Source organism: Frieseomelitta varia, unplaced genomic scaffold (assembly GCF_011392965.1).
Source record: "Frieseomelitta varia isolate USP_RPSP 00005682 unplaced genomic scaffold, Fvar_1.2 scaffold_754, whole genome shotgun sequence".
Taxonomy (NCBI): Eukaryota; Metazoa; Arthropoda; class Insecta; order Hymenoptera; family Apidae; genus Frieseomelitta; species Frieseomelitta varia.
In genome coordinates, this window is record NW_025110539.1 from 1 (window position 1) to 13,568 (window position 13,568).

The window sequence follows — 13,568 nt, forward strand, 5'->3', positions numbered from 1 at the left end:
TTTTTTTTTTTTTTTTTTTTTTTTTTGTTTTTTGACCTGTTAATCGAAGACTTTTATAGAATTAATAAAGTTAGTAGAATTAGATAGTTAACAAAGGCAACAAATTGTTCTTGTAAATGTCGGTCCTTGCAAGTCTAATTACGATACTGTTTGTGTCTAGTAAAAAAATCATCGCTTAAAAAGAAACGATGGATCTAGAAATAAAGAAGTGAAGAATTTTACATTTTTCAAAAAAAAAAAAAAAAAACAATATGTATGGAATTTATGAAGAGCTTGTTTCTCGTTCCATTAAACATACTCTCGTAATTATTAATACGCCTGTTTGGATTTAATTACGTCCCGAGTGAATTTTGAAATTGAGAAACTTTATTTGAAAACTGAATTGGAAACTTCATTGAGTAATTTAGAATTTCTAAATATTTCTTTAAACATCCAGAACAGGGAAAAAAAATTGGGATATGAAAACAATTGGAGATTCGACTTTATATCAATTGACAAGCATATTTTGAGAAATGTAAAGTTCTGAAGAAAGTGAAAAAAAAAAAAAGAAAAGAGAATATGATTAAAAAAATGCGAAGACCGTCAAACGCAGCGTAACAGTGTCACTTTGTTTCGTTAAACAGCTAACTTATCACATTTGCCTTTACTTTCAACCTCGTCGCTTTCGTTTCTCCAACGTTCCTTCCTTTCGGTCCTTCTTCTGCTTCTTCCTTCTCTTCCTCCTCCTCCTCTTCTTCTACTTCATTTTCTTCTTCTTCTTCTTCTTCTTCGTTTTCTGATTCTTCTTTTCTTCCTCTTGCAGAGTGCTCACGAGAAATGCTTGATGATGTCACGAAGACTGGTGTAGGTTCCAACTACGAAACCAAGAAGAGCGAAGAGGACGAGCGACATGTTCTTCGCCAACATTATGGCCTTTCCAGTACGATCGCACGTGTGCCAAAACGTGCATATTTGAATGATCGCGGGGAACGCCAGCCCCAAGCCAGAGAGGCACAGTGCGCCGAACAATGATATGAAGAGGTCCAATTCAGGAATCACCACGGCTAACAGAACTAGAATTGAAGAACAGAAAGAGAGAGAGAGAGAGATTGTTAGAAAATTCTTTGGAGGTATTTCAACTGATCAGTCAAAATTGTAAAATGACAAAAAATTTAATCCATTAATGGATTAGTCGAGAAACTAAGATGACGAACAAGTTTTAATCATTCTGTAAGATTTAGAATTACTTGGAAAGATTTTTGGAAATACCTTGAATGGATTGAGTGTTAGGATTAGGATGATGAAAGTAGTAATTATTCTGTAAGGTTTAAAGTTACTTGAAGAAAGTTACTTTTGGAAATATTTTGCATAGATTCAAGATCAGGACGATTAAAATATTATTATAGTGAAGTTACACGGTTGATAAGATTATTTAAAAAATTTGTTGGAAGACGTTTTGATTGATCGAGTTGGAAAAGACACAATTACAGTTAAGTTTATTGACTATTATGTGACTGAAAATATTATTAATATAATATTATAATTTAAATTTATTAAAATTATTATTAATCATTGTCAGATGAAGTCAGAGCATGAAGTTTATTTTAAGTTAGAAAGAAAAGTAATTAGAATTTTGTTGTAATCAGAAAAATTGCAGTTGTTCAGAAGAATTAGACAAATGTTTATTTTTAACCGTTTGGAAAATTGTTTCGATTTCGTAATCATTTTAGTCTTCAAATTGACTTGTATCTTCTATTTGCGTAAGGGAATCAACGTTTGAACACGATGGAAAAAAACGAGAGTTTCAGTGAGTTAGAGTTAGATTCGATTAAAGCCTCCGGAATAATTACTCCAAGTCAAAAGGAATCAGGTCACAGGTCAGGGACACTCTAAATCAGTTATATCTATGGAACAGTTAGTTTTAACCAGTTTGAATCAAAGGCGTACAAGCCTCTCCAACAATTAGAGCCAGGAAGAACGAGACCTCAGGGTTTAAAGGCAATTGCACTTCCATGTCAATTAATTCTAATTATTTGAAATCGATGGCAATGAAGCATAACTGGGATAATAGTTAGTAAATTAGGGATGTTCTCGTACTTTTGAGAAACTTTTCAGAAATTCAAATAATATTCGTAATGATAGTAACTGTTGGTAACCAATGAAATATTAAAAAAAAAAAAAAAACAATTGTCTACCCCCAAAAATCGAATCACAAATTTGTATTTTTTACTAATTAATAACCATTTTCCATTTCTACAGGGGAAACCAAAGGATGTGCGTGTATCAACATCAAAAGCGTTGACGTGAACGTGCAAGGAAACGTGCTCATTTCATCGTCATACGCGGAAATAGTATTTTGGTGTGTTGTCAACGATAAACCGTACGAGTAATCGAATAGTGTATCAACAGCACTGACGTCACGCCACGTTAGATGAAGAACTCGAGACTCGTTCACTTACACGTGAGAAGGACGAGGGATGTTCTGACGACGTACTCCCACAACACCTTGTGCGAATTCTTCTCGAAATTCGGTGCGATGTACTCGTTCCACACGATGTCGATCGCCACGTAACACTGAATCGGATGAGTGAAGAAGATAGCGATAGCCAGGAGGATTTGAACACTTTTGGCGAGGACCAGAGGCTCGTTCAAGCTTAAGGTGATGCTACCCTCGATGGCACTGCCGTAGCGAATGTAACCAAAGAAACCGAGCCCCGTGTAGAGGAACACAATCATGCCCATTCCTATGTTTAGGACGCCGAACGTGCGTATGAACACCTTGGGCTTCTTCATTTCGTTCTCCAGTGGCAGTATCTGTAAGTAGATTACGAGGCGAGCGATTACATTAGTATCGTTTGTAATATTTATATAATATTAAATATTAATAATAGGTAGTAAGTATTATATAATATTTATACTAAGTATTAAGCAATAAATATTGTATAATATTTATACTGCTGGTAGTTGTCGTTTCATTTGAAATTATGGGAAATTGGGAGTTTCTGGATGTTTAAACTTTGGGATAGTACGAATGTTCATGTTATTTTAATAACTTCGAATTTTTGGAAAGTTTAAGTTTGTAAATTTAAGTTATTGGAGTATACAATTGTCAAGTTTTTGGGAATATTGAAATTTACAAGTTTTTATTGAATATTTAAATTTTCGAGCTTTTAAACCATCGAGTTTCTGGATTTCTGTGATATTGAAATTTCTGAATGCACAAATTTTTAAACTTTTATTCTCTGTAATATCCAAATTCCCAAATTTTTGAATTCCTAAATTGTCCAATATTCAACTCTCCAGTTCTCTAAATTTACATATATTCCAATTTGTGAATCTCTCGAATTTTTCTAAACCCTCAAACCTTCGAATTTCCAAATTGTCCACTATTTTAATTGTCACTCAAATTTCCCAATCTCCAAACACTTGAATTCCATAGTTCTAAATTTTCACATGAGAAAATTCCCTAAATTTCCAATAACTACGTAAAAATTCACAATCCGGTCATTAAAAAAAACATAAAAGAAAAAAGAGAGAAAAAATCTTCCAATTAAAGAGACAAAAATTTCGTTCACTTCAAACGAGTATTTACTCACCACGCCAATAGCTTCGAGAGCGAATAGCACGGTGCCAAAGTAAAGGGGGAAATTCTCCACATTCCCGATCACTTCACGATGTTCGAATGTCAAAGGCTCTCTAAATATATAGTACAATATTATGCCAAAGCTGATGAAGGTAATAAAGTTGGCCACCGTGGAACACGGCGCCAAGAACTTCAAATTCCTGATCCAATTGACCAAAATCAGAGGTAACAGGATTGCCAGCATGTACAATCTGACATCAATACCTGAAACATACGTGTCCAGTGCCTGAAAAACAAAAAGTAAGAGCAACGCTCATTAAACTAAAAATCAACATAATCAAAAAAGGAAAAAGAAAATTAATGAAATTAATTCGTTTATTCCTGCTTGATATTATATCGATGCGAATGTAAGAAAAAAAAAAAAAAAGAGAAAAGAAATTAAATTGCGATGCAATGAAAATTAGTTCGAGATGTTATTGGAAATGATAAGAAACGAATTGTCAAAATTCTTCTTTGCAGAACGGAATGATAATTTTCTCTTTTATACACGCCCGATCAATTATGTACGACGTATACGTACCTCGATCTGCCTTATTAACGATCTGTTGCCGATCTTTTATACATAATTAGACAATCAGACAGACATTAGACAATCAACATTCTCTCTTTACTCTTTATTTACTCCGTTGCCCTTTCTCTTACACACCCACAGACGATCTGAAATCAGAACGACGCAAGAGTTGGTACCACGAAGATGTTTACTTGCGTCATTTTGATTCAGAGTGTTAACACCATGTGATTTAGTAAGGGGATTAATTTAGTAGGAATTAAGATTTAATTAAAGTGCGAGCGGAACAAGGCACATATTTAATTACATAGACAAACAGTGTGAGAAACATTGTCAATATCTTAGAGTTGGTCTAATTTTTATATTCGTAAAATGTTCAAAATCCTTCTTTCTTTTATGTTAAATACCTATGTGAAATTTGTCGGATGTAAAGAATTCGACAACTTGCAATAGAAAAACTTATATGAATATATTATGTGTGTCATATCATCTTCGAGTTTCAACAACACATATTTGTAAAATCTGTATTATACGTAGAATTTGCAAGATATTCACTTGCAAAACGAATGTACATAATTTTGTAAGAAATTATATGTTTAAAATTACTAATCTTTTTACTAATATATATATGTGTGTGTGTGTGTATTTATTTATTTATTTATTTATTACTAATACTTACAATATATTACTAACACTATATATTTATTTTATATTATTTTATATTATACCATATATTTATCTTATATTATTTTATATTATACTATATATTTATTTTATATTATTTTATACTATCCTATATATTTATTTTATATCATTTTATATTTTTATATTACTAATACTATATATTAGTAAAAAAATTAGTTATTTTAAACATATAACTTCTTACGAAATTATATATCTGTTTCTTTCTGCAAAATCGTAGTTTCAGTATTTAGTGTTTAGATTACTTAAATGACCGAATTAACATGAGTCATCGCGTGCACATCGTACAACGCACTAGAGCTGTGTTATTTCTAACATTGATACGATTATTGTTATCGGCTCGTAGTGTCGTCGATATTAGGCATGTAGTTGTGCCTCGAATTCAAGGGCGACCGGATATGAGCCGCGACTTCGTTCTTAACACGTCTCATTTACCATGCATCGGTTCAGCCTTCGTTTTACGTAATCAAGAAACGTGGCGCAACGAACGCGATTCTATCGCGATTCGTATATTTTTTTTTTTTTTACCGCAAACCATTAGGTTTCCTCGCGACCAGCATAATTTCCCTCGCGAGAAGAATTTTTTTTCCCTTGCGTAAGAGTCATTATAATAACGAGAATGTTTTACACAGCGTAAAATCGTCTAACGAGCAATTATGATTTGACTGAGAGTTAGGAAGTTGAAGGATAGTTTTTTTTGAAAATGTAAAGACACTTCGCTTCCGGTGTTGACAATCAGTCTCTGGGGATATTCGTGACGTGTTTTCGTTTTATTTATTGAGGATTTTTTTTTTAATATTTAGCATCTCGAAGACTTTAACATTTCGAGTTTCAATATTAAATTTTTGATGCTGGCATGTAGGAAAAATTATATTTACCATTGGTTGAAATTACGAATTTTTTCACTGGCTTTGTGTCTGATTTAAATTTAAAATGAAGCTACGTTTCAGACATTTCGATAAATATTTATTACATTAAAATCTATGGATAGTAATGGATAGACAATAAATATTTATTAGAATCTGTATTAGAGCCATGGCATTTTTGAAATATGAAATTTTGAAAATGAATTTGTTACAATTGTACTAACATCAACCCTCTATGATAGAATATTATGAACGTTACATTATATATATTTTTTCTTTTTATTTTTATTTTATTTTATTTTTATTTCACCATTATCATTTTGCCAGATTCTAAATTAAAGAAAGGAGATTACATTGAATTAGAAGATTCTGCTTCTCGTAAAGAAAAATAATTATTTTATATAATACAATAAAAATGTAATTAACAAGAATGTAATATATCATATATAATTATTAAAATAGATATTTGTAATTCTGATTCGAATAAGATTTCAATTCCTGAAATCGTTGGTTAGCAATAAATAATCGTGTTAGCAATAAATTAAGAATACAATTAATACTAACAACACTGTTAGTTTAATTAGTAACATACGAATATAACACTACACGTGCGTCATTTTACTAAAAATATAAGTGTGATATCATACAACCTACCCACTACAACAAAACGTTAAACCAAAAATAAACTTGTCCCGAGAGAAAAAGAGGACATAAATCCTTTTCGAACTTTCCGAGAACCTCTTCCTCTGGTCACTCTATCTTTATCGCTTGATAGGAAAATTTGCATATGAATATACAAAAACGTACTCTCGACAAGAATAAAAAAAAAAAAGAAGAAGAAAAAGAGAGGAAATTCCACGTAGATTCCACGTGTCTTTCGTATAAACATATTGGTCCAACGTGGAAACTTATGGTACTTATAGTACGTTTTTTGCTGTCGATGATGACTGATATGACATATCAATCAGACGATCGCCACGGTCGTTGATTTTATTGAGATAATTATCTCTGCTTCGAATGACTGAGAGATCGTTCTTTATCGAGTATGTTTACGTGTTCACTGAGAGTGATACGTGAAATTTTAAAATCAAATAAACGTACCGTTGGTTGCACGTGAAACGCGTAGTAAGAATTGTGATGGCAACGCAAATAGCTATGGATATGCAGCTAATAACATGGTGAAGATACACCTCCAGTGATTGAATAGAAGTGACAGTATGCTGCACGTTGTGTGATTATGACAGTGTGAAAAGGAATGACATGATACATCATATTTTGGAATGAGATGCTGAATTACAATAGTATTACAGTTAAATTAATATGTACATATATAAAAATATATGTCCAAAGATATGTACTATATATATATATACATATCTGTACATATTAATTTAATTATGCACTATAGATACATATTTAAAATATATTCCAAATATGTACTATATATATATTCTGTACATATTAATTTAATTATACACTATAGATACATATTTAAAATATATGTATTTTTGTATATGTATTTTAAAATAATATGTATTGTATATGTATTTTAAAATATATGTATATGATAGTAAATACAAGTAAAAAAAATAATGATGCTAGAATACAGCAATGTTGTAAAATACTTGTAGTATTATATTACACTGTCTCATTGTTTATTATATTAGATTGTGTTAGATTTGTTACATCAGTGCTGTGATTATAATAATTCTGCATTGAGTAAAACAATTATAGTACTACGTGAACTGCTTGTATTCATATTTATTTGAATAAGCAGTATTAAATATCAAAAATAGTTAAGACAGTAATATAATACTATAATGTAATTATAGCGTTATTTTATTGAAGCAATATTACTATAATCACAACATTCAGATAACGTATTTATAATACAGTATTTCAAATAAATTACAGATCTTTACAGATCTCAACTAAAGATTCAGACATATTCCAATAAAATTCACAATTAAACGTTAGATTCTAAGCGTTCGCCATTTCGCAATAAAAACAAATAATACAGAAATTCCGCGATCCGTTAAAATGAAACAGCTCATGAATTATTTATCCCCGAACGAGACCGAGTGAATAAAATTTCACTGCACAGCCACTTAAAGAATGAATAACGATTCCAAACGCGTTGTTTATCCAGCGAACGCCCTTGTAATCTGATTAAGGTGTTCTGCCCTCTTAATCGTACATCCTGAATCGAGCCAGGAATTAGAATAGCAAGAGGTATCTGCCACGGTCGCGGACTCGCCGCGAGAAAGAAAAGAAGAAACAAGCGAGACCAAAATGGTGCGCCTCAAGGCGATCCACAGTGGAGACGACGTATGATGGAATGTGCCTCGATTCGATGATTTCTTTTTCGAGATATCTGGAGCAGTGATGCACGATCCTTTTGAGTATAAAGGGCCACGTGCAACATGACGTGCAATATTAATCGTGGATCGCGACGTTGAATCTCTCCCTCTATTGTTGAGCAAAAGAGAAAATATAGAAAGAAAAAAATCAATTAGAATTCGGCTTTCTAATGCCGAAGTTATAATCGCGAAGTATGATGTTAAAAAAAAAATCTTTGTTGTGCACCACTGATCCAGAGGATATCATCGTTTGCAGATAGAAATGAAGATTTATCATTTTTAATTTTTAATTTTCAAACGTTTGTTTGGTAACCAGAGACACGTTCGTGTGTTCTTTTTTTTTTTCTGAGTAAAGCTGGTAGAACACGTTCTGTGCTGAGCAAAGACCCTGATAATAAGTATTGTGGTGTCTGTTACAGTCTGGCACAGCAGATTATTTATAGCAACTCATTTATTTTGCTATTTATATATCCTGAATATTTTTTTTTTTTTTCTTATTCCACTACGGCTTTTTCATTGCTTTCAATTTCATTTAAGCGAAATGGTTATAATAATGACTCGATGTAACTCTACTATGAAACAATTTAATTATTTCACTATAGCTGGGTTATTACTTCAAATATTATTAAATGTCATACATGTACACGTACCAATTGAGAAACCATAGTAAAATAAGAAATAAAAGAAATATTAAGTTAACCCTTTGCGCTGGCCAACTGGTTTGCGGACCATAACGAGTGACGGAACCGTATACAATGATTCGTCGCTATCATTTTCTTTTGAACTCGTCAGTATAATAGAACTGGATAGAAATTATTAAGAAGTAATCAACTTATAAACTATCATTTGTTCTGCCTGGATTATACTTGAATATACATTAAAACTAAGAAAAATGTTGCAATTTGGGACAAAAAATTCTCGACGTGCGTATTCCACCGACTAGATAATGAAATCTGCTATTCTTCTACTTCGTGCTCCGACTTTTTTATGTTTCTTTTTTTCTTTTTTTTTTTTTGTCAATTTAAAAGTAGGCCTCGAAACAATCGGCCACATGTTTTTCCACCGAAGTTATTAGCGAAACCGGTTCGATTTCATTTCAAAGCGCACACGAACGGGCACGTTCCGCCTCGGAAAAAATCACCTTCAGCTTCTCGAACCAATAGAGAACTACACCTTGTTTCCTGTCGCAGCCAGACTCAACCGATTCCGATCGGTTCACGCGCGTTGCGCAACGAATCCAACTATTACGTCCTAATTGATCCTCGATCAGCCTGCAACTTCCGTTTAGAACGCTGCCCTTTAAATTCTTCTCTCTCTTTTACACTCGGCCTATCAGTTTTGCTTCCCAATTTATGATTTCTTTTCCAACAGGAAATCGCTAAATAGGAAATTTATAAATTTTAATATAAAGTTCCTATGATGATGTATAATTATATCGTATAATATTTCCTATTATAATGGTACATAATTTATATGTGACCGAAAAATGGAATGACCAGTTTTATGGTTGTCCATTTACTGCTGGTAGAATTATACACAGTTTTTTTTAAATTCTGTCCTCTCCTTTATGCTATTTTCTATGCGATTTTCTATTTTCTTTTTAACTTCTATTATTCTACAATCTCTTCAATGCTATTATTCCGCAGTCAATACTATTATTTTACAATCTCTTATTTTTTTTGAAAAATAAGAATTTTGATGGAAATGGCGATGGAAATCTTTAATTGATCGATTGAGAAATTGCACGATAGATTTATTGATTTACCACTTATTGGGCTGTACGTATTTTGTTTCCTCTGAAAATAAGAGAACTGTACAGTAAAACTATATAACGCCGAGTTTTATGGTCATTGATTTATTGCTTATTGGATTGCATACTGTCCTTTGAATCTAATTTCCTCTTTTATACTCGTCGCGGGTCTCTCATTTCTTACTCTTATTCTTCAAATAGAAAGTCCGGTCTGGTCTCTTTATTCTTTAAACAGAAACTTTCGAAGTCGTCAGCTTTAATTGACTCATAAATCCAAATATCAAATGACAGCTTCGTGATTCTTCATTTGTTATCACGTACCGAGCCTGTCTTTTACTTACTTGGCCTCTGATTTCATTTCTTTGAAAGGTAAAAGAAAATAATTGTAAAATCGACTTTCGACTTTAAATTTCTCTTTTTAGATTATTTTATACTTTATATTATATTTATTATATTTATATTTATATTTATATTTTATATTCAATAAATATATTTTATATTTCAATTCACAATCGACTGGCAATACATCGCTCGATAAATGTGATTTACACCCGTGTGGCGACGCGTGTACAAATTCACAATAAGGCCCGTCGCAATTTAACTGCAGTCATTTACATGTAATTTCGTTTACATTCGAAAATCTCTCAATTATTCAAATTAACAAAACTGAACCAGTTGTAAATTCTCTTACGCTCCCGTTTCTTCTATCGAGAAGATCCTTTATTGAGACACGAGCGAGACAAGTTTCCAAAAACTGCGGCGCTGCGCGTGTTCACCAGGGACTGAACGCTACCGGTAACCGCGGAGAATTCCATCTTTGACGAGAATGGTATACTCGTTTTGAAACTGGACGAGAAGAGAACTGGCGCGGCGGTATGCATTGGTTTCGCCTTGCAACGGGGAACGGGCCCCGGCTGTTGCGTACCACGCAACGTAATGGATAGTCGTGGCGGCGTTACGACACGTGTTATTACGGCAAGTGACTGCTTAGAACGCTCGGATGAAACGTTCGCGAAAAAACCGAGAGCCTGAATCCGGCGCGCGGCCGCGCGTGAAAGAGCGCGCCGATCGATCGCGATCGTTGCACGAACACCGGACTCTCTCTTTCTCTCGACAGAAGAGTAAGAAAGATCGTGGCAATGCCTATGCCTTCGACAATGTTGCTTGATTTATCGACGAACGTATCCGTCCGTTGGAGAATTTCCTTTCCTTCTGCGATCGTTGAGATGCACGCAATGACACGCGAAAATTATTCGAACGAGTTTATCACGTCTTACATTCCTGTGTTCTGAGTTATCCACGTGTATAATATATATTTTACGGCCCAAATGTATATATATTATATAGTGTATTATTATATATTATATATATACTATGGTATATTATTATATATTATATATACTATAGTATATTATTATATATTATATATATACTATAGTATATTATTATATATATATTATATAAGTATCTATCACGTGAAAATATTTTGTTGCGGAGATCTATATTCAATATTGGAATATTTATTTTTACTTGATTTATATCTTTATCTTATATTTTTATGTTCCATGTGTAAATTTCTCCATATTCTACATTCCAAATGTATAAGTATCTATCTATGTGAAAATATTTCACCTATATTCAATATTAGAATATTTATAAATATTAGAATAGAATATTGGAATATTTATTTTTAGAAAAATATTAAAATATTTATTTCTTGTTAAAGACCTATATTTTACGTTAGAATATACTCTCACATATGTGCATATAGTAAAGATCCACGTTATAGATAATATATAATATATATATATATATATATTATAATATATATAATATATTTTAGATTATAATATATAATATATCCACATTTACAAATATTTACATCCTCCGTAAACATCTATATAAATATACCTACGTGAATGAATATATCATGCCTATAGAAATAAAACCTCTAGAAAATAAAACTTTGATAACATTCTAGACGAGGAATAAACGTCGCATAGATTGTGACGTGTACGTTAAATTATAGAGTGATCGTCATGAGATATTGAAACAGTGAATTGTATATATTATACGTGCATACGTATTCATAGTAATTTATTGTTCAATTCGCTTTCACTCTCAACACTTCAAACGATCATACATGCGTGCGATCCTGGTAGTAATTCAGACGTTGCGAATTGTACCGTTAGTAATCTCATTCCGATGAAACCTGTCACTCGAGATCCAGTTTAAATCGCGAATTAAAAGTCTCACGAGCGAATTTTTATCAAACGTGAGAGAAATGAGTCAGTGCCGTTGGTTTTATTACGTGCGTCACGGGGAAAGGATTGCGTTAGGACTGCAAGGTTCTCCACGTGGAAAGATTATATCGTCGATGGAGCCTGATATTGTGGCGTGTTAAAATCGTATCAATATCACGTGGTGAATAATTATATTTAACTGATGGTATTGGCCTTTGGATGATATAAATGAGATGATAACGTCGAATTGAGTCACTGCCGTTGGTTTTGTTACGTGCGTCACAGAGAAAGGATTGCGTTAGGACTGCAAGGTTCTCCACGTGGAAAGATTATATCGTCGATGGAGCCTGATATTGTGGCGTGTTAAAATCGTATCAATATCACGTGGCGAATAATTATATTCAACTGATAGTATTGGCCTTTGGATGATATAAATGAGATGATAACGTCGAATTGAATGGTTATTATTGATCGAATAATAAATATATAACTATTATGTTTATAATTTCATTTAATTGTATAATAATGTATTCAATGTGTAATTGAGACATCAGCGTCAAGTGATGAATTATTTGATTTGCACAATTGCGCCGACCGTCAAAATTCTGGTACTTCGTCATTGAACGAGGCTAACGAACCTCCGAGGAATTAGCAAACGAGCCGATTGAAATTTTCATTTCGTTCGTAAGCGTGAGGGGAATCCCGTCGAACGGAAAGAATGCAACGAGGTTATACAGCAAAACCAGGTGTTCCGTCGTCGGAATGTTTTATCATTCAGGCAGCACGTTTCCTGCTATGTGGGATGATTTAATACAAAAACAGAAAGATTCTATTATCCAAATATATTGCCCGTGTTAAATCAAATGAAACGTGTCTGCAACTTTCGCTCCGTAATCGAGTCATTAGCGTCGAATAACATAAAAAATAGCTTGTCTTATATACGTATTAAAAGTGAAGGTATGATGTTGAGTTTGTACCATGGAATGGTCTAATTGTTAGATAATGAAAGTCCTTTTTCTAAATAGTTTATCCTCATACATATATTAAAATTTAAAAAGTAAAATATTAAATATTAATATTAGTAATAATGTAATAATATTAATAAAATATTGAAATTTAAAATAAAACTTGAAAGGTTTATCTTTATACATATATGTTAAAATTTAAAAAATAAAATATTGAATATTAATATTAGTAATAATGTAATAATATTAATGAAATATTAAAATTTAAAATAAAACTTGAAAGGTTTATCTTTATACATATATATTAAAATTTAAAAAATAAAATATTGAATATTAATATTAGTAATAATGTAATAATATTGATAAAATGTTAAAATTTAAAATAAAACTTGAAAGGTTTATCTTTATACATATATATTAAAATTTAAAAAATAAAATATTGAATATTAATATTAGTAATAATGTAATAATATTGATAAAATGTTAAAATTTAAAATAAAACTTGAAAGGTTTATCTTTATACATATATATTAAAATTTAAAAAATAAAATA

The 13,568-nt window shown here is 31.9% G+C and overlaps 1 protein-coding gene across 1 annotated transcript in view; it reads right to left on the reverse strand.

The window, feature by feature from the left end:
- Positions 1-790: 790 nt before the first annotated feature.
- Positions 791-13,568, reverse strand: part of LOC122535684 (proton-coupled amino acid transporter-like protein CG1139) — a 37,572-nt gene continuing 24,794 nt past the window's right edge. The window contains exons 6-8 of the mRNA XM_043667422.1: positions 3,576-3,848; positions 2,439-2,793; positions 791-1,052 (exon numbers count right to left, since the gene is read on the reverse strand). Of these exons, the coding sequence (XP_043523357.1) occupies positions 808-1,052; positions 2,439-2,793; positions 3,576-3,848 (873 nt within the window). The 3' untranslated portion in view covers positions 791-807. The remainder of the gene's footprint in view (positions 1,053-2,438; positions 2,794-3,575; positions 3,849-13,568) is intronic.